Raw genomic sequence first — 22,388 nt, 5'->3', positions numbered from 1 at the left:
CTCAAACTCCTTCAGTGACACTTGCAGCCTTGCAGATTAGTTTGCTGATCCTGATGCATCTCTGGAGCTGATGCTGTCCCCCAGCAGACAACAACAACATAGATGCTCTCACTAGTCCACTTTACCCTCTAATCACATCTCTGACATCTGCAGGTTGCTCCATAGAGACTCTTGTGCAATGCCAGGTGTTTGTGTTTGTCTGTAGGTACACATTAGATATGACCATAGACGCACACACACAAGTGAACACAGCAGCACAGATGGTTTCCACCTGCTTCCCTCTTTCTTCACACAACTGTGAGGATGATGAAGAGGTTTCAGGACGAGGTGGTCAGCAAGCACAGGATAAAGCAGGGCCATGAAACTCTCTGGTGCAGCAGATGTTTAATCAGACTCAGCTTTAGGCTTCTTTTCCCACCTGGCAGCAAAGTAACAGCTTCACTAATGTGAACAGTCACAATGTTAAACGTTTCTATATCTTCATATATTTTTATCTGTTGATGCTGCAGAATAAAGTCTGTTAACAGAGTGCAGGATGTGTAGAGCAGGTCCAGCTCTCCCTTTACTGTGTCCACTTTCATCAGCCCCTGTGAAGTGACACAGAGTGCATGTGTGTCTGTCAGCTGTTGTTTGTTGTGAAGGATGGAACAAATGAACACACACTTTTAGAGAAATCTGAAAAAGCAACACGTGCTTGGGCTCCTTCTGTGCTCGTCTTCATTAATGCTGATCTTTCTTTCCTGTTTGTTCTTTGGCACAAGCTTCAGTCTTTTCTCCCAGGGCTCCTTCACACTTAGAAACACACCTACATTCATTTATACACAAACATCATGAAACAAAGGCTTTGTAAAAGAGGACATGAGATCCTCTCTGAACAGCACATTCATATCAAACACAGGACTGAACAGGATATACTGAGTCTGTGCTGTTTTCATTGTTACTTGCTGAGTATTTTTCCAGTGTTTGAAATGTGACTCAAGTCTGATTCTTCTACTGTGTGTGAACTCTAAGCAGCTGCATTAAACAGCTGCTTTTCAAACCAGGCTCAATCCTATGACTCTGTGAATGTAAACTTTTGTCACCTGCATGAATAACAATCCTTGATCTAGTCAGGACTGCAGTGCTCCTGTGATCCCAGCTTATAGATGGAGGCTAGCATGAGAGGCTCAGCAGCTAAAGCAGCACACCTGGGTCTCCCAGCCTATTAAAAGCAGCCCTTTGCTTCACCTGCTTCACTAAACATTATTATTATTATTTAAGCAGAGTGGTGTGATTCATGTAGGCATTGCTGTGTGACAGGAGGACTTTTCTTGAAACAGCTCGTGTGACGTGAGCTGACGTAAAAACAGTGATGTTAGCTTGATTCTCTTGGCTAAAACTATTTTAAAAAGAGGGTCAATCATGCAAATCTGCCAATAGAAGCCAAAGTTACAGCCCCTCAGAGTTTAAAGAGAAAAGGCCCGTTTCCAACACTCGGTTGTGCAAAGGGAAACAGGCCCACAGTGCCTGAGTGTGTGGGTAATTCTTCAAATAATATTCAAAAGCAAACATTTTTAAGCATGTAAATAAAATTCAATCATTTCTGCTCTTCAATACCTAAGAAATGAAAACTGGCAGATGGTCCCAAAATGTGAAACGCCTGGCTATCTGTGCATTTAGTGCTGCAAGTTTTCACTGTTTACCTTCAGAAGCATAAATCTCTGCACAGATAATGTTCATATGTGGATTCCTGGTTTCTGGAGTTAATTGTGACCCAAAGCGTATTTTTAAAGTGGTTCCAGGCAATAAAGTCTAAAAATAAATACATCTACTTCCTTTTTCTGTGTTCCAGCCTCAGTGACTCTGACACAGTGCTGTAATATTTACACCTCTGATGAAAACAGAGTTTGTAGTTGCAGAGAAATACTCGACTCATTTTGGGCATTTACGAGCAGGAACCTCAGAAAGCCCCTCGCTGCTTCACTGGTTAAGAAGCAAAGCAAACATTAGTTCACAGTGATGTTAATTAAGGCCCAAAGTTTAGGAACGAACGTCAGCACTTCACTAATGAATGTAATGCTGATTCATGTGCTTGTTTTGTAATGTGCATGTTGTGCGTTGCTATTTCCCATATTCTTTGGCACTGATAGATGAAGAGTCTCAGGCAGGACCGAGGCTGCCAGCTGCTGACAGTGAGCAGGGAGAGAGCAGCAGAAGCTGGGCAAGAGCAGGGCACCTTCAGCCCCCTTCATCAGTCAGAAATCATTTGGGTGTCTGTGTGAAATGTCTGATTTTTAAAATCTTTTTGTAGACATATTTATTAAATGTTTAACAATTATATAGAAGAAAGACAATGTAAAGAACAAAACATGACAAAACAAAAATGAGTTGAAGTTATGAACTGTTTCTGAGAGACAAATAACACCAGGATCCTTTTTGTGTAGCTGACAGCTGGTAACTGTGCAGGGGCGGGTCTAGCAAAGTGTTGCCAGGGGGGCAGGTAGGGCATTAACAGGGAGAGGGGGGCACAAAGACATACTTTTCTTTCTTGTTCTCATTTAAAATGTCTCACTTTTAATAAATAATTATCTGAATCTTACAACAAACGTTTTCATCTGATGTAAAATGTATAGAAATCCATTATTGTACATAGTCATTTTTTAGGGTCCCATCATAATTTCTTCAGAAGTAAGTACTGCATATGATGCCAGTGTTTCCCACATTTTCTAGATTCTGCACCAGTACTGTGTGTAAAATGCATCAAAAAGTCCGTTTGATTCTTTCTCAGCTGTCTTTCTGTCTCCTTTCACTTTTTAAAGGTTGCCATGTTAGAAAACATATTTTGCCCTGCCGTGCTGTTTATTGATGTGGCAAATGAAAGGTTTATGAAAATATATCTAAATCTGTCATCAGTAATCAGCAATGATCATGTCTCACCTCTAGTCTCCGTCTTAATGTCAGGTTTCCACCGTGTGTTGTAGATGTTCAGGAGGTTAACTCGACCAACAGTCTACTTCCTGTTTAGAATACCAGGACAGGGAGGATGGTGCAGGTTTAAGTTTATTAGACTGATGCATGTATACCAACAAGACAGCGTCCATCACTGTGACAACAGCGTTTGTTTTCATTCAAAGGCTTCATGGTTTTTCCTTTAATACCTGGGGGGCCGGTCTCCAGTCAAAATGCCCGGGACCATTTTTTGTCCCAGTCCAGCCCTGGTGTCAGATCTGCATGCAGTGTCAATGAGACGATCAACAACAGATCAGACAAAACACTCAGGCGGACACTCCTCTGTAGAAGGAAACATGGAAAGTGTGAGGTAATCAGTGCACAACATCACTTTGTATTTCAGGCAGTTTTTATATAGAACTTCAGCACCAATGTAAAAGTTCTGGTTTGAGGAAGATGAAGAACATTTTCAGGAAGGATGCCGTCTGCAAGCAGAGCTGCTTGAACCTCAGCGCTGAGGTCCAGACTACTTCCTGTGAAGCCACGTGATGTAAATCTGCTGCTGTAACTTCACAGTTTACTGAAGCTAAATGCAACGTTACCATATAATCTGTTTTCAACAAAGGTTTCACTCCGTCCGGTGTTGATGGAATGATTCAGGCCGTACTCGTCAGGCTTCCCGTCGACCACACGCATTTCAGTCACAAACCCCGTGACTGACAACAAGGGAAACAGCAGAAGAAAAGATGTGAAAAATACTGGATGATGATGATGGAGGATTAACCGCGGTGGCTAAACTGTTTCCTGTCTTTGTGGGCGTACTCACAGGGAAGTTTCCAGGCACGTCAGTCTTGGTGGCTAAAGTCTCCATTTTCCAACATGTATCGCTACAGGTGCAAAGACACAACATTAATCATCAGTGTAAATATTTTAATGCTGTCCAAACGGTGTTTGCTTTGTCTGTCCTCTCGCACTCAGAGGAAACGAGGACGCCACCTTCAACCCATCTTCAGTTGGCTCAACCATGGCCGGACTTCCTGTTGGCTTTGTGACAGCAAACCACTTGAAATGAGAGCAAACTGCAGTCAAGCACCACTTACAGCAACCTGTGGACATGTAAATGGAAAGCACTGAGAATCATACAGAAGCATAAGAGCTGTTTATGGTAACACATGTGTGTGTGTGTGTGTGTGTGTGTGTGTGTGTGTGTGTGTGTGTGTGTGTGTGTGTGTGTGTGTGTGTGTGTGTGCACATTAATAACACACTGATGTATGTTAGTTTGATTTATGCTATATCTGAGAAAACAACTGCAGAATTTTACATCAAAGTTTCCAAAGCTGATGTTTTGTTGTTCACTCTGTTTTATATTCATATAGTTTGTTGTTTTTAAATCAGTGGACAAAATAAATATTATCACACAAAATCCAGGGTGAAACATAACCAAATAACCTAAATGGTGAAGTCATTATAGAAGTACATGTTGCAAAGGTCAGCCTCCTGTATAGACTGCTAAACTGTCTGGGGGGGCCCTGCCTGTCCTCGTTGGATAAGCTCCACCCCTTTTCCATAAGACGGAGACATTTGTATGAAAATAGATGGGCAGTAAAATAAAAAATAAAAAATATTATGGATGACTCTGTAAATCAAAGTCGGCCTGAGGCAGAAGCAGAAACCATGAGGAGCACAGCACCACTCCCAGAAGGGCACGAAGTGAAGCCATAGCTGCTGAAGAGTGAAGACGTGATGATGGAGGAGATCACAGATGAAGATCTGCTGCCTGCTGACTCTTTATATAGAAGAGTGAGACTATCTCCCCACCAGCAGCTGCACTTATACAAACCCCAGGTGCTGGGATGGCTTTGAACATGTGACATTTTCTGCAAACACATGGACAGTTTCATAACCACAAAGATTATTCCTGCAGCGGCAGAATCGTATCCACTGTGTGAGAGGTGAACGTCAGACAGTTCTTAGAAAATGTAGTTTCTCTTTAAGCTTTTAACGTCTCTTTTACCCCCATTTGTCTAAAACTACTTGACAGCCCTTCATGTCAGAGGTTTATTACCTGTGCAGGATGGAGCACATGGTCTCAGTCAGGCTGGACACGATCACTCCTACAGGAAGTAAATGTGATTTTATTTCACCTGTGAAATGATGAAAAACAGCAGAATAGCTCACGCTAACAAACGGGTGTTGAAATGTTTCATTTTCTGCTGTTTCACAGGTCAAAAAGGGCGTCGAAGCAAACTGAAGCTGAGCTGCTGCTGCTGTTGTAGTGCAGCATGTGCTGTGTGCTTCATCAGAGAACCTTCTGTACACAGCAGACAGAGGCTGCTGCCACTGAAGTCCATCTGCTAGAGAGCTTTAAACACTGGTTATTGAAGTGGCTTTGATGATACTGATACACAGTCTTTGCTGCTGTCACAGGACAGGGATCCACCAGGGAGTAGTTGTCAGGATAAAGAGCCTTCGCTTCTCTAAATATAAACTGGATACTTGTAGGAAACTTTGGGAAGCAGCATTTTTCCTCATATCGTCTAAACTGAAGTTAGCTCAGGTGCTTCTTCCATACTTGCTCTGCAGAAAGCCAAAGAGTTTGGAGCTCTGCAAACATTTGCAGCACAGCTGGATGTTTGTAACTTTGGTCACCTCTGTATCATCCCTCAGATTCTTTCTGCACAGCTTTGAAACCATGACAGCACGAGTGATGCTGAGGAGACGTCCAGTTTAAACAGACCTTTATTCCTGGAACACAAACACATGAAGTGATGCTGCTAAAGAAGAACATTTAATCGCACTAATGAATCAAGCATCTGTTTGTCTGTCAGTCTGTCAACAGTTCCTCTGATCGACTTCAGACTTGGTGGGTATTTTGTTTTTGCAGCGGTCAAAGTCGATCAGCGTGTTGCTTTGTCTGCTGTAAATCTGCCTGTACAAAGGGAAACATGCATGTTTTAGATGCAAACTCACAACATGGCTGCATTTTTGTGATTATGTGTATTTTATATTGATTTATTCTATTATGTTTTGTATATGAATCTTTACAAGTGTGTCGATACAAAGGCTTGATTAAAACAAAGGTCTCAGCTGTGCTGTTAGGGATGCTCTCATATTTGTTTCAAATGTAATAAATCAAAGGATTTCAGGCTTTTCATCCTTTTTATTTGTTTGGTTCTAACAGCAGCTGGATAAAAACATGCAGGTGATGAATATAATTGTGTGATATTATGAGCATTGTGAATAAAGAAAGAGCAGAGATAGTAAAAAGGAAACAGGTGATGGACGTGAGATTTTCAGAACAAAAGCTCCTCAGTGAGACGATCACCTGGACACAAGGTCAGGCAGCTGGGACTCATCTAGAGAGCAAAATGGAAAAGTGATCTGTGCAGAACATCACTGTTGATTGCAGTTATTTACATCAGACTTCTTCTCTGAGATAAGAGCACCATTTGTGGGAAAGATGACAGTATTTCCAGGCTGGATGCTGTTTGCAGGGAGAACTGAATGAAAGTCTCCTGCACCTCAGCGCTGAGGTCCACACCTGTGAACACAGATGAGGTCAATCTGCTGCAGCACGTAGAGCTTTACTGATCAGCAGGTTCAAAGGATTCAGCAGAGCGTAGAGTCAGAGCTAAACCTGGGAGTCACTCACGCAGTCCGGCTGGCGCATCTCCATCTGAACACCTCCGGTGTCGCGGCGCGGGCGTCTCAGATGGCCAACAGCCCCCGGTGGCACCTCCTCTCTCCACGCTGGTCCTCGGGGATTCCATCATCAGGAACGTGCGGATGAGGGGGGCGCTCACGCTGTCGTTCCCGGGAGCCACTGTTGTTGACATAGTGGACAGAATTCCCAACATTCTGGCATCCCACCCACAGGTTAACCGGCTCATCATCCACATCGGCACCAATGACATCCCCAAACAGCAATCTGAGCTGCTGAAGTTGGACTTCCTCCAACTCTTCAGCCTCCTTGGTCAGTTGCAGGTGAGTGCTTTTATCTCTGGGCCCACCCCCACCTGTGGCAGAGGGATAGGCCGTTTCAGCCGGCTGCTCAGCCTTAACACCTGGCTTTCCTCCGCCTGTGTCTCCCACGGCTTGGGTTTTATTAACAACTTTGATGCCTTCTGGGAGAGGAGGCATCTTTTTGGGGCAGACGGGCTCCACCTCAACGCCTGGGGACGCCGTTTGCTGTCCGCCAATTTGGCATTTGGCGTACAGCACTGCCGCACACCGCCCTGTCACTACCCCAAACTGACATTACCTGCTGATCCGTCTGCTACTGACTGATGTCCCCTTGGTCCCAGCTCCTATATTTGTTCCACTTTTAACAGTAATACACAAAACTCTGGACTCGGACCTTTCTCTCCCACAGTCAACACAATACCCGTCATAATCACAAACAGAGCAACAGAATTATCATAAATCCAGTAACTCCAAAAACATTAATAACCTCCGGCCTCTTCAAAAATATCAACATCCATTCAACTCTATTGTCAAAAATCCACCAGTCTCAATCAGTATGGCACTTTTAAATGTCCGCTCTCTGTGGAACAAGTCTTTTATTATTAATGATTTAATTTTAGATAATAAACTTGACTGTTTATTTTTAACTGAAACATGGCTGGGTTCGGATGCACCAGTTGTTCTCACTGAGGCCTCCCCACCAAATTTTAATTTCTCTTTTTCTATTAGAAGTGGTGAGAGAGGTGGTGGGACTGCATCTTTAACCAACAACACACTCACCTCCAAACAAATTTTATTTGATCATTTTACCACTTTTGAATTCCATGCTATTGTTTTCAGCAGCCCTCCAGTTTTATCTGTCACAGTTTACAGACCACCTAAAGACAGTGCTGCTTTTATCAAGGAATTCTCTGAATTTTTAACAAACATACACTCAAAATATAACATGATAATTTTAACCGGTGATTTTAACCTGCACATAGATAATCCTTCTGACCCTGCAGCAAAAGAATTCTTAAACATTCTTCACTGTTTGGATTTTACCAGCACGTCACGCAGTCGACTCACAACAGAGGACACACTCTGGACCTGGTCATCACCCATGGGCTGTCCACCAGCGTGTCCTCTGTTGTTGACTTGGCTGTCTCTGACCACTACTGTGTGTTTTTTAACATCACCGGTTTTATTCAGCGGAAGACCTCAGTGCGAACTGTGAGGAGGCGCTATCTAACCTCTGAAGTGGCTGCAAATTTCACCAGGGTTTTAGACGAATGCCCCCCTGTGATTTTACCTGCATCCTGCGATTTGATTTTTAGTTATTTTAACAGCAAACTGAAGAAAAGCCTTGACTCCGTTGCTCCACTCACCACCAAAAAGATTAACGTAAAACATGCATCACCCTGGAGAAACGAAGAAGTCAAAAAACTCAAAAGAAATTGCAGGGCAGCAGAAAGGAGGTGGAGGAAAAATAATAATACTATCAACCATCAAATATTTTGCGAGCAACTTAAAATGTACAATAATACATTAAGGAAGTCAAGAAATTCATACTTTGCCAAAATAATCAGTAATAACAAAAATAATCCCAAGGTCCTCTTTTCCACCATAGATCATTTATTTAACCCTGATTTTAACAGCTCCCAAAGAACAGACTCGCTCTGTGAGCAGTTTGCAGACCACTTCAGGGGAAAAATCAGCGCCATCAGATCTGATATTTTATCTAATCGTGATATGATTTTAAACACATCTGAGGGCTCGATTGTACCTGAGGAGACACTGGACAGCTTTGTCCTGGTTAATGCTGAGAACCTTCAGAAAGTTTTCTCCACAGTGAGACCCACCACATGTCTTTTAGATCCAATCCCTTCTTCACTCTTTAAAACACTTTATGGATTTTTTGAGGCTGAGCTTTTATACATGATGAATTGCTCTCTTCAGTTGGGTGTCTTCCCTGCTGCCTTTAAAACGGCGGTGGTGAGGCCCCTTCTGAAGAAGAGCAATTTGGATTGTAATGATTTTAATAACTACAGACCTGTATCCAACTCACCATTTTTAAGTAAAATCTTAGAAAAACTTGTTTTTACTCAGATTACTGATTTTCTCAATGATAGACAGATCCTGGAGATATTCCAGTCTGGTTTTAGGGTGAACCACAGCACAGAGACGGCTCTCCTAAAGGTTTAAAGGTAATAACCTAAAGGTAATAACTATTGCATTTATTAAACTGATTTGCATTAGACTGCTGATTTATTGTGAATGAATGATATTGTTTTATGATGCATTATACTGCTGAGTTATAAGAAATACTGTTCGCAGAAAGTCATCGCCTTATTTGTCTGATTAGAAGAGAACAGCCTAACTAAGCCTAACAGGGGACAGGTACTTCTGCCCAACCTGGCAGCCACAAAGTGAACTCATTTAGGTAAAGATAACCACATGCACCTAACCAGCCTGCACCAGCCTGACATTTCTTCCTCCTAAGTAAAAACCAATGGATGGATTGAACTTAGAGTCTCAGCTCAGTTTTCTATTTTGACCACCTACACCCCAAGATACTCTTTTAAAAAGTGTTGTTTTCAGATCCCTTTGAAGTTCATAAAGGGCCTGTTCATTTTCATTCAAATGTTTTATTACATAAATGTTACTGTTTTCTTTTGATTTATGCTCCCACTACACTGCACCTCTACAAACAACAATGCCACGGACTGTCAGCTGCTTTTACATGCTGTGAACATGAGTAGGTTTGATCAGAGTTTCAATTATCAAAGAAAAGACAAACTGAGCAAAAAGAAGGAAAAAAAGACCAACTTCTTCCCAACTGACAAGAAAAATACTCGTCATGTTTTCATAATAAAGGATCAGGCTCCCCATTTATGACAGCTTGGACCAATAATGTATGTTACACTGATGCTACTGTAGAGACAGGGTCAACATCTCTATTTAAATATAATTAATATGCAAAACACAATAAAAGTTATACATGAATTATTCATTATTTTTACTATTGATAAAATTCATGTATACTAATCAAAGTTATACATGAGTAACGACATTATTAATAATGATTAATAATAATAATTCTAATGCCAACATGATGACTGTTCATAGCTCCTGCTTTGAAATACTGAACTTAAACATTGACCTGATGAAAGATCACAATTCACAGTGGCCCACTGTCAGAATCATTCTGAATATAAACTCATCGAGTTAATCTGAACCTTTCTCAAATGTGCTGTGAATAAATGCTGCTGCAAGCCACTGTGGGAAAGCTGTGTTATTATCATGGAAACATCTGTGACACATTCACAGAGGACGAGGACACAAAGGGACGACACGCAGAGGCTGTGTTAAAGTCAAAAATCCAAATCTTTAGTCCTAAACAGGCAGTGGTTACAAACAGGAAGACGAGCAGTCCATTAAACAGTCTACAGGGTCAAACATACAGAGAATTCAAACAGCTATTAAAAACAAATAACTGGACACTGAAAAACTTCAGTGATGTGTGAGGCACCAAAGGGAAGCAGCTGAGTATATTCAATGAATTCTCTTCAAATACAAAGACAGAAACTCCTACAGGCAGCATGCAAACTGAGCAGGATACACAAAGATCAGAGATTACAAAATAAATCAGAAAAGGATTTCAAACTTACTGAGAGCAAGGCCTCTGTTACAAATCTGTCTAATAGAAAAACATGCTGTACAGATACAATACGCTCAGTGTTCATGGTCATTTAAAAACTGGCTCTACCTGAACCACTTCAATATTTTATGAAGTCACTGAGTCGACCATTTCTACAGTTTGTTTCCTTCATTGCAGTTAGAGTGCGGCTGGTAAGGATGAAAACACACACAGAGCGTAAATTGTCTTTGTTAGTAACAAACGTCAGCAAAGAAAAGACAAAACACACAAACACTCTCATGATATTCATGAATCATTAGAAAGCATCCAAACATTCTGCTCGTGGACTTTTACAGTCTTATTTGCACTCGCTCATCTTCATAATCATCCTGATCAATACATGACAGGGGAGGCTTTGAGGTAGGCGGGGCTCTCTGCTGATGTCAGCATGAAAGGCAGGACCAGCGTCTGCCACATGTTGGTGAAACATCACAGTACACTGGCGTGGTTTCCTTTCCAGATGTTGGACGTTTGACACTTCAACGTTGAGGCCAACAAGAAGACACAGTTTTGGGTCGGGTTGCTGCAGGGTTTCTAACTGAGCAAAAGCAGAAGCACACAGACCAACAGGGATCAGATGCTGAGTGTTAGAGGAACATCTGTGCTGATCACTGAATGCTGCTGTGGTCTCTTGTTGAAGTTGGCTGGTGGGACAGTCTAATAGTGATATCCTGCCCATCGGAGGAACACTTTTAAAAACACATGCAATACTTTGTTTGTATTACAGTCACAGTTTATGTTATTTTTGTCCTTTAAAAGTGTTGCTGTACTATAAAGTCCTATAATTTGAGGCTAAAATGGCTCAGAGAGTCTCTCTCTCAGAGGATCTCCTTTGAAAGTGGAGACGGCTTTATCCGCTGATCCACGTCACTTTACCTGGATGTTTTCTTTGAAGCTGGATGAAGACTCCTCTCCCTCACTCCTGCTGCAGCTGTGTGGTCCAGTTGGCCTCTGAGGTCACAGTCAACATCTGTAGCAGAAGAGGGGAAATAAAAGTCCAGGTTACCAAAACTGGGAGCTTTTCCAAAATAGAGCGTAACTGGACTTTTTCAGCCTTACAGGCAGATAGTCGTCTGAAGCTGCAGCTTTTTCTTTTTAGCTTTTTCCAATCTCTGCTCTCGGCTTTCTTTGAGAACATGTCTGCTTTCTTGGCATGGGTCTGTCTGCTGTTGGTGAAGAGACTAAATCCACATACTCGCTACTAAGATCTCCTCAAGTAGTCTCAACCAGATTACAGTTTAAGAGTAAATGTCTCCTGAGAGTTTCACCTTGGGGAGATGCTGTCTTGCTAACATGCAATTATGAGCATTAATCTATGAGGTGAAAAAGTCATTTTAAAAGCTCCAGCCACAAGTTTTATTTCATCTGTGTTTTGGTCAGAGTCCCATCAGACCTCCAGAATGGTGTCAGAGTGTTTTCTATCCACGTGATGAGCACAGGCCTCAGGTCCAGACCTCCACGGGCACCATAGCCTCTTTGGAGCTAATAGGTGCAAGAAGGTTTTGTTGGGATAGGAACTGAAGAGGAAACTGACGAGGAAGGCAAGGATCTTCTTCAGCTCCTCCGAGCCAGGACCTCTTTGTGTAGGCCAGCATTGGCCAGGTAGCCCTCCAGCATCGCTGGATGGCCGACAGTGGAAAACCTAGAGGAGTAGGAGAGAAACAGCAGCTTGGAGCATGTCTTTATACTGTTTAGTTTTTAGAGCCACAGACTTTCTTTTAATGTCATTGTTCAGGATCTATGACTGATTATGTATTTATTGTATTCCTCCATGACTGTGTGACAGCAAGTGGAAAAAAACCAGCTTCACCTTTGTTGATATGCTTGTAATTTTAATATTGATTAAATGGCCCATGAAATAATAGAAAGCTCATATATGAAAATGTATTTTAAGAAGTAAAATGTTAATCTGAGTACAAAGGAGTACACTCACCTTCTGGTAGATGGAGGTGTAGCGAGCGCTGGTGAACATCCAGGCCTCCTCGTAGAACTGATCTCTGATTGGATCCAAAACATCGATGGAGGATCTGTGTAAGCGCTGAGGATCGTCCTGATGGACAGAACAGAAGGAGAGTGAGACAAGTGAAGATATACTAAATAACACTGTGACATGAACTGAGCCACACACAGTTTGATTCACAGGTGATTGACACATTATTTGACCACGAGCAATCTTTTCTGGTTTGACGCCGTCTTTGTAGCCAGAAACCAGCTCTCTCCTCGGCTTCCTCCACTACACGCTTCCCCCACGCCAGTCTCCTCCGTCACTATAAAGGGGAGAGTCATGAGCTCCATCACCCTCACCTGTGCCGTCCAACGTCCCGCCACCAGCCTCCACTGCAGCAGGCCAGAGACCACACCCCTGCCACAATAAGTAAAAGTATATCCTTGCTGTACCCTTGATGCTAAATGTGCTAAATTAACCGCTGCCTTTGCCCCTTTGGGATTATTCTTATGTCACTGGGATGTTGACCTTTGACCTTCACATTAGAGAGATGGGCAGACATAATTAGTGTATGAATTTTAAAGTAACAGGTAATAAAGAGAGTGTAGCAAATGTAGTCAGGTTTATTACTCTGTATCACACATGAGTGCCCGAGGGAGGCGGGGCTGACTGGGGAGACACAGGAAACAGAGAGACAGGGCTGACTCGACATGAAACGATGAAACGTGGGACACGGGAACAGAAACTAAACACAGGCTGAAATGAACACTGAGGGAGGGAGAACTAAGATTACTGAGAGCCTGATAAATAAGAAGAACAAAAACCAAGAAAAACAAGAGTCAAAGAAAACCAAAAACACAAAGCATTGGGCCAGGACCCACTGCTGTGACATTTATATGTGATAAAAACATTAAAAACTGCTCAGATGTTGAAATCTTTCTACGTATACTTTAGGTTCAGCTCTCCAGCCTGGCATTTGGTTAAGCATGATTCAAACATTTGATTTTGTTTAACTGGTTTTAATTATAGTTACTTTTTGTGAACATTTGTTGCAGCATTTAAAAATACATCATTTATTTTCAAACTTTTATTTGATTTAGAGCATCATATTTGACCAACGTAAATGTTTTAATTTCATATAAAATAACTGAAACAGTGAACTAAATATCTGAAATCTTTCCTTCCTTAAAAGTTATAATCCTACTTAAGTTATAGTGCAAACGCTTAAGCAACAAATATACTTGATGCTAATTAATTCATATTTCCCTTTGATGTTGCAACTATGCGGTCACTTCTGTCTTTAAACAAAATAATATTTTCCAGTTACAGAAATCATAAAGTCCAAACTAAAGTGCTACTGTTGCTATATGCATTTTATATAAATCATGGATGATGGTCCTGACATGAAGGAAGAGAAAGTTACAGGTTGCATCCTTTGACTTTGTCTCCGTGCCTTTGGGCGATTTTCAGAAGGACAGATGTTTCTGTTCAATTCTTAAATCAATGTTTTCAAACACAAACACTATTTTAAAGCTTCTAGAGAGTAAAATATTAATGATAATTATAATAACAATAATAAAAACAAAAGCTCTCAGATCCATCAAACCAAGCAGCAGAAAGAACAATAACTGAAGAGAAAACTTTAACCTTGTAGACTTCATTATGTTCCAGCTGCTCTACAGACGCTGTGACCTCGAACTTAAGCAGGTCGTAAAGTATGTGCAGCTCAATAACTTCATAATCAGACCCTGTGGTATTTAGGCAGCAGAACAACTAAGAATAACAACTACAAATAATGTTTTTAGGTTTCTGTTGTACTGCAAGGTTCTGTACAGGAGAACCAAACCAAGAGCAAATATTACGTCTCATTTACACCTGAGCACGAAGAGCCATCAACATTTAGCAAATTGAATCATCTCTGTTTAGATGCAAGAAGAATCATATAGAAATGAAAAAGTAGAAATAGAAATCCAGAGCAAAGATATCCTCTAATTCAGCGTAGCACATGTGCAGCTGCTGCGATTCACGTAAGCATTCGGCTCGTCGCTGTTGCAGATTTTTCTCTCGCTGTTCTGGCTCACAGCGCTGCAAACACAAAAATAAATATCCCCAAAGGTGTGAAAGGGAGCTAATTAGTAAGAGTATTGTTACTCTCCGCAGGAGTAGTCCAGCAGTAGAAATCAGTCCAATAACAAGGTGTGTAACATCTAGCAGGGTGACAGAAAAACCCAGGGTAACTTCTAAGGACCTCAACGTCTCTCTCACATTGTGTTTTTTAAACATGCTTCCATTTGTCACTTCAGTCTTTACTCTGAAATACAGGAAGAGAAATCATGGCTGAAACAATTTCTCATGAAACCAGGGGTGTGGTCCAACAGTCAGTTTGGTGAGGAAGGTTCCTAACTGAGAGAAGTGACCCAGAAGTATCTGTGTAGCAGCCACAATGAATCCAGATCATGAGCTTTATTAACTGATCAAAGTCTCTTCTTTCATCTTCTGTATCATTCAGTTTGCATTGGTAATGCCCATTATTGTAATGCTTTTTTAAGACCAGCAAAACTTTATTTCACTTTGGGTTAGCTGGGATAAGTGATGGATGGAGGGAATTTTACTTCAGCCACAGAAATCCTAAACAGGAAGGAGGAGCAGAGTTACAGTGGATCACTATCCAGCAGGGAAACAAGGTTTATTTCAATTTCTTGGCCATGAGTGAGATTTACTGAGTGGGCAAATTAGGGAGACGACACCATCAGATCCCGAGCCCTCCATGTGTTAATCAAGAGACGGCTGCTGTGCTACAACCATAAATAATGAATAAATTAGGAGCTAAAGCTGAAAGGACAGTTTATTTGTACCATCTTCACGTGAACACATTCAAGAACATCACAGATGAAGAAACATTAAAAACTTCCACACTACATAAAGCAAGAAAAATAGTTTTTCTTTCAGGTGGTTTCAGAAAAACAGAAACATCAACATCTCCAAGACTCTCTTTGAAAGAACTAAAAACCTTTGTTCTCATGGTCCAATCATGAGTGAACTCCCCGATGAAGCCTTGTGTGCTAAAACATGTCAGAGTTTTAAAGGTTAAACATGAGTTTCCAAAACGTTTTGCTGGAGAACAATGAACTATTTGACTGAGTTTCAATCATTTACAGACGAGCAAAACCAGGACAGAGAAAAAAGGACAAAACTGACTCAGTAAAACAACAGAAAAGAAGATCCCATGTAGATCTGTATTATGTAGAAGTTCAGCCCAGCAACCAGTTCAGTTCAACACAAGTTTAAATGATTCTATCTGAACTCTGTGGAGCCTGATCTCAAGCTTTTTGAGTCCGACACAGAAACCAGAGGATCTTTCTGTGTCTTCAGATTCACTGTTATCCAGTGATGAGAGTGATTTCAGCCCTGAGTGATCGCGCTGATGTTTGCACAGAGCAGACAATGAGGTGAATGTTTGGGCACATTGGTAACAGTGAAACAGTTTATTAGTAACGTGGGATCGTTTGTGTTCAGAGTATGAACTGAGATTCCTGAAGCTCTTGTCACACTGGTCACAGCTGTAGTTTCCTTCCATGTGTGCACGTTCATGAATGTTACGACTACCTGACCGTGAGAAGCTTCTCTCACAGTGTCTGCACTTGTGTGGTTTCTCTCCTGTGTGGACTCGTTTGTGTGATTTAAGCTTCCATGCAGTGGTGAAGGATGACCCACACTGATCACAGAGGTGCTTTTTAACCCCACTGTGAATCAGTTCATGTTGTTTTAAGTGATGTGATGTGGTGAAGCTTCTCCCACATTCTTTGCAGTATTTCAGTTTGTCTCCAGTGTGTCTACGTTGATGTGTTTTAAGGGCAGCTTGCCGACTGAAAGTTTTTCCACAGAGGTCACAATGAAAGTCTTTCCCACCACCACAGTGATGACAGGGTTGAGAACTGGATCCATCTGTGTCGCTCTGCTTCTAAACAAAGACACAAAGACAGTGTAAGTCAGTCCTTGTATCCTGAACGTCGCCTGAAATAAAGAGCATCTCTGCAGACGTCCAACTACATTTGACTGTTTCAGTTAACACACTCAGTTTACTGGGCTGCAATAACTACAATACTACCACCATAATACTACAGTAATACTAAAATCATAACTGAAAGGAAAATCTGAATAATCACTCAGAGCTGCTTTTCCATGCAGTAGAATTGCTAACATGCTAACACAGTTTAATGAGCAGAGTTGTTCCAAACAGTCAGGCTAAAATGACAAGATAACAATATAAATACATACCTCACAGTAGCTGCACTTGTAGAGTCTCTTTCTGGTGTGGATCTGTTGGTGTCGTCTCAGGTGATGTGGAGATTTAAAAGTCTTCTCACACAGGTCACATCGATAAGGTCTCTCCTCAGTGTGGGTAAACATGTGTTGTTGTAACTGTGCGTCTGTTGTAAACTGTTTGCCACACTGTTCACAGCAGTACACATCATGTCTGGTGTGAATGCGTAGGTGTGTATTTCGGCTCCCTCTCTGGCCGAAAGTTTTTCCACACTCGTCACAGCTGTATGCCTTAATTCCAGAGTGGGTAACTAGATGCCTCTGTAAGTGGCTACTGTGAGTAAAAGCTCTGCCACACTGATCACAGCTGTACGCTTTAACTCCACTGTGGATGAGTTGGTGTTGTTTTAGGGAACGCATCCAGGAAAAAGACTTTCCACACAAGTCACAGCTGAACGGTCTCTCTCCAGTGTGGATGACCTGATGCTGTTTTAGTGAAGCCTTCACAGTAAACTCCATCCCACACTCGTCACAGCTGTATGGCTTAATTCCAGAGTGGGTAACTAGATGCCTCTGTAAGTGGCTACTTTGAGTAAAAGCTCTGCCACACTGATCACAGCTGTATGCCTTAATTCCAGAGTGGGTAACTAGATGCCTCTGTAAGTGGCTACTTTGAGTAAAAGCTCTGCCACACTGATCACAGCTGTACGCTTTAACTCCACTGTGGATGAGTTGGTGTTGTTTTAGGGAAACCTTGAAGGAAAAAGACTTTCCACACAAGTCACAGCTGAACGGTCTCTCTCCAGTGTGGATGACCTGATGCTGTTTTAGTTTAGCCCTCAGAGTAAAACCCTTCCCACACTCGTCACAGCTGTGTTTTTTCTCTCCCTTTCTTCTGTGAGGTTTGTCGGCCTCCTGAGAGCGCTGACTTCTGGCTCCATGTTGGTCCTGCAGTGACAGAGATACAAACAGAGGCAGTGAGTGAAATGCAGTCGTGGAACAAACTCAACCTTCAAACTCCATTAACACTAGTTTTAAACCTGAAGGTGGAGCGTGGCACCAAACACCTTAAAGGTCTCTTATCCCCACCTGCTGGTAGTTCTAACACATTACATCCAACCTGCTGTTAAAGATAATTCATGACTGTTCAAACACTAAAATCATGCACACACACACACACACACACACACACACACACACACACACACACACACACACACACACATTATTTTATAATTTAGATTATTTTGTTGTTTCCTATTACATATTTCTATAATTTGTATAGATTTATACAGAATTATTCAGTGATAATAAATCCTATGTTTGTTTATTCTAAAGGAACCCCGTTAGCTTCCACAACAGATGTTGCTCGTCTTCCGTCAAATACTCACATAAAATATTACACAATAAAGTGGATTCAAGATATCCACATAATTTCACTCTTACATCCACAGTGAGGTTTCACAATTGTTCAAATATAAGCAATCAATAATAATAATAATAATATCAATAACATTGAGGCACATTACACAAATTTCAAAAACAAATCATGTCTTACAATATTTACAACAACTAAAAGCTCTGTAAATCGGCTTTTAAGTCTTCATTGAAGTTTTGAATAATGCTCTAATTTTTTAAGGCAACTTATTCCACTTAAAAGTTGCTCTAAATGTAACAGTTTTACAAAACGTTACTTTTAACTCGAGCATTTACTAAATTGCAGTTTGTTGAAAACTGTGTAATATGATGATGTATTTCATCTGGATACTGCAGCTGAGCAGAATAAATGTGGTGTGTTTAACAGAATTGCTTTCTTTAGAACTACAAGTAAGCCATAGAATATTTTAGCCTGTACAGGAAGCCAAGAAAGGTTATTATGCATTTGATCAATATTAGTATAGTATGAACATCTTCACACTAATCTGGACGCCTTATTCTGGACTAACTGAAGTCTGTTAAGATCTGTCTCATTAGCTGCTGACCAAATGATTGAACAATACTCCAGATGAGACATTACTAGTGCATTAATGACATCTTTCTTAATGAAGAAGTGATACACAAAGAGCATTTCATAGCCATAGCTATGCCTTGTCGGCAGAGTTATGTGACATTAGTGATGTTTGTACTTTCAGCGTTAACTTGGTTTTAAAGCCTTTAAAATATACGCCGTTCAATAGTCGACCTTAATCTGACAGAGAATGTGATGATTTTGTGGATAATTAAAGTCAGTCATATATCCACAAACACAACAAGCTGAAAGTCAGTGATGCTGCTCGGTTTGCAGTCCTGAACATCACGGCACAAGCAGGATTCACTGCACTGTTAATGTTAGCTGTGTTATATTGCTGCCTCTGTTCGCTGGTGTCGAGCCAAACGCACTTTAACGTGTGTTTGAACGAGCTGACGGTTCACTCGTTAAGCTGAAAGAAAGATGCTTTAATCACAGCAGTCACACATGTGTCCACTGCACCATCTGGAACTCTTCTTGTTTACACTCGTAATAACACAAACACTAAATCCTGCTTCTCTGGTGCTGTTGTGTAGCAGTGTGTACACCTGAGACTGTCACCTGTCTGTCTGTCCTGCACTCTCTCTCTGTTTCTTTCTCTCTGATTGTGGAATAAAAGTATGAACATGTGTTTATAAGTTACACTTGTGTTTGAATCCTGCAGCTTATCACACATTTGATTTCCATGTGTGACGACTGCAAGTGTCCAGAGTGAGGACAGACTGAGGGAGCCACTGCTGCACATCATCTGTGAGGCTTTGCAGCCCTGATGATCCACCAGGACAAACTCAGCAGTGTGTGAGGAAGAGGAGGAGGAAGAGCCAGCAGCAGCTGACAGATGGAGAGAATAGACAGACTGTTCCCTGTTTGTGAAGGACTGCTAGGAAAGTTTAACATAACTGTCTGTGCTGAATCAGTCTTATTAGGTAATGTTCAAATAATGTGATCATCCCAGTGTTTCCAGTGTGGGAGAAAGTACTCAGGGCCTTCAAGTTACACACTATGAAAGGCAGCAACAAGTTTAATGTTCAGAAACCTAAAGTCTGTATCAGCAGCAGAATGGAGCTAAAAATAAATGTTGGTTTCAGTTCTATGAAGCTTTGAGTATTTTGGATCAGTAGCTGCTGTGTTTGTTGCATCATATTGCTGTAACTGTTTATATGCTTTATATATTCTGAGCTAAGTTGATCTATAGTGTGTGGAGCAGGGAAATTATTTTACTGCTATTGTTAAATAATCATCATTATTACCATTGCATTAATAATATAATCTGCAGTATGATCATTGCTTTGACAATGTAACAGATAGCTTTAAGATGGCCTTAAGATGTTTATGATGATGTTAATTTTGTATTTCAGATGCCGTTATAACTATTGTGTACACAATGCATATCTGTGCTTATTTGAGTTGATGTTCAGGTTCTTTAAAGGTCTTAAGCTTCACTGACGTGACTGTTCAGGTGATACATGCTGAGGGAAAACTAGAACATAGAAGGAATTGCAATACATGCTTACAAAACACTTATATATCAGGTCATTTCATATTAAGGTTTTAAGTAGAGGTTCTTGGTTAAAACATTTATTTAGTAGAAGACATACATATAGTCTCAGTGAGCCTCTGGTCTCGTGAAAGGTCAGAAGTGCAACAGGTGAATTGAGAAAGAGCATTTGAGGACGAGACACAGACAGTTAGTAGGTGAAGAGGTGACACAAAGAGCATGTGAGGTCAACACACACACACACATGAGTTAGATTTATTTAGAGGAGAGATTAGTCATGTCTCGGCAAGAAAGAGGAACAATTCACTTTAAGACAAGAACGGAAAGTACCATCCATGAAAATAGAAGATGATCTTCTGGGTTAAAAGTCATTGTGGTGTTGATCTGATCTATGTATAAAATGTATCTGTGACGCATGAAGGGGCGTCAGTAAATCAAACCCTGATGCTATAAAATATCTGTTCATGCTTTGATTAAGTTGAAGACTAATTGCTGTCTGCGTACAGAGTTGTCTTCCCACACGTGTGTATTCATTAAAAATCATTGTTTGACCAAGAGCTTCTGGACCATGGGTGGTTTGTACTCTCCTTCCTCAATTTTGAACCTTAACAAGTGTTACATCATATTCTATAAGGATGTTATGTGTTTGTAGACTTTCTGCCCAGTTTGACCCATTTAGCAGAAGTCAGCCTGTTTAAGGCTCTGATATCTATTCTGTGTGACTTAAAGCAGTTATGACATGGTCTGATTTTCTCACCCAATAAAGGAATATTTCATATATCAGTCTGCTCTTCATTCTATCAGACACAGTTATCACAGCTCCTACATTTGCTTTTTACACATATATGTAAGCATTGAGCCACATTTAGTACCAACATATTAAATGAACAATATTTGTCTCTTATATATGACACATCTATATACACACTGTTACAGATACTTGTCTGTGAGTGAAGTGATTAATATAATAACTATAATATCTCTTTATCTCAGTCGGTGATCCCCACATGCTTCAAGGAGTCCATCATTGTTCCTGTCCCGAAGAAACCCCACCCTGCTTCTCTCAATGACTATCGCCCTGTAGCCCTCACCTCAGTAGTGATGAAGTGCTTTGAACGCCTGGTCAGAGACTTCATCATTTCTTCACTGCCTGACACACTGGACCCACTACAGTTCGCTTACCGTCCAAATCGTTCCACAGACGATGCCATCTCTCATCTCCTCCACACATCACTCACTCACTTGGACACTAGAAGGGGGAATTATGTTCAAATGCTCTTCATAGACTACAGCTCTGCATTTAACACCATAATTCCCTCCACACTCACCACCAAGCTGGAGCATCTGGGACTCAGCTCATCTATGTGTCAGTGGATCTCCAACTTCCTAACTGGCAGACCACAGGCAGTAAGGATGGGCAGACATGTCTCAGCCTCCACCACTCTCAGCACTGGAGCCCCCCAGGGGTGTGTTCTGAGCCCCCTGCTGTACTCTTTGTACACATATGACTGCGTGGCCACTACCAGCTCCACCACCATCATCAAGTTTGCTGACGACACCGTCGTGGTGGGCCTGATCTCTGATAACAACGAGACGGCCTACCTGAAGGAGATTAGGAATCTGGAGAACTGGTGCCAGAGGAACAACCTCCTTCTAAACGTCAGTAAGACAAAGGAGCTGATAGTGGACTTCAGCACTAAGCAGGAGAGGAACTACCAGACCCCCGTCATCAACGAGTGCCCAGTGGAGAGAGTGGACAGCTTCAAATACCTCGGAGTTCACATCACGCAGGACCTGTCATGGTCCTGTCACATCAACACCGTGGTGAAAAAGGCCCGTCAGCGTCTCTACCACCTCAGACGCTTGAGAGACTTCCAACTGCCCTCCAAGGTGCTCAGGAACTTTTACTCGTGCACCATAGAGAGCATCCTGACGGGAAACATCTTAACCTGGTTCGGGAACAGCACCATGCAGGACAGACGAGCTCTACAGAGGGTTGTGCGGTCAGCTGAGCGCACCATCTGCTCCGAGCTCCCTGACCTGCACTCAATCTACAGCAGGCGGTGCTGGACCAAGGCCAGGAAGATCGTGAAGGACCTCAACC

General features: G+C 41.6%; 2 protein-coding genes and 1 long non-coding RNA gene across 3 annotated transcripts in view; all 3 read right to left on the bottom strand.

Moving 5' to 3' along the window:
* LOC112433555 (protein NLRC3-like) overlaps window positions 1–22,388 on the bottom strand; it is a 286,257-nt gene that overhangs the window by 73,968 nt on the left and 189,901 nt on the right. The gene's annotated exons all lie outside the window — the stretch shown is intronic.
* LOC112432441 (phospholipase D1-like) lies at window positions 10,234–12,725 on the bottom strand. Its single transcript, XM_076881431.1, has 5 exons — window positions 12,711–12,725; window positions 12,504–12,620; window positions 11,964–12,212; window positions 11,447–11,540; window positions 10,234–11,108 (listed from the first exon to the last, which is right to left on the bottom strand). The coding sequence occupies exons 1-4, from the start codon at window positions 12,723–12,725 to the stop codon at window positions 11,487–11,489; spliced, it is 435 nt and encodes a 144-aa protein (XP_076737546.1). The 3' UTR covers window positions 10,234–11,108; window positions 11,447–11,486.
* On the bottom strand, window positions 16,333–17,024 carry LOC143415969 (uncharacterized). The gene is made up of 2 exons (XR_013096397.1): window positions 16,794–17,024; window positions 16,333–16,476 (listed from the first exon to the last, which is right to left on the bottom strand). It is a non-coding gene; the product is annotated as an uncharacterized LOC143415969 (long non-coding RNA).

Source organism: Maylandia zebra, unplaced genomic scaffold, assembly GCF_041146795.1.
Source record: "Maylandia zebra isolate NMK-2024a unplaced genomic scaffold, Mzebra_GT3a scaffold11, whole genome shotgun sequence".
Lineage (NCBI taxonomy): Eukaryota > Metazoa > Chordata > Actinopteri > Cichliformes > Cichlidae > Maylandia > Maylandia zebra.
The sequence above is the reverse complement of the archived record's forward strand: the minus strand, read 5'-3'. Positions and strand labels throughout refer to the sequence as shown.

What these genes read in the sequence shown, in the direction of transcription:
- LOC112432441 (XM_076881431.1), bottom strand. An exon ending in ACACCTCCATCTACCAGAAG is followed by an intron (nt 12,213 to 12,503) that starts GTGAGTGTACTC and finishes CTACTCCTCTAG; the next exon opens with GTTTTCCACTGTCGGCCATC. An exon ending in ACTCTGACACCATTCTGGAG is followed by an intron (nt 11,541 to 11,963) that starts GTCTGATGGGAC and finishes CTTCTGCTACAG; the next exon opens with ATGTTGACTGTGACCTCAGA.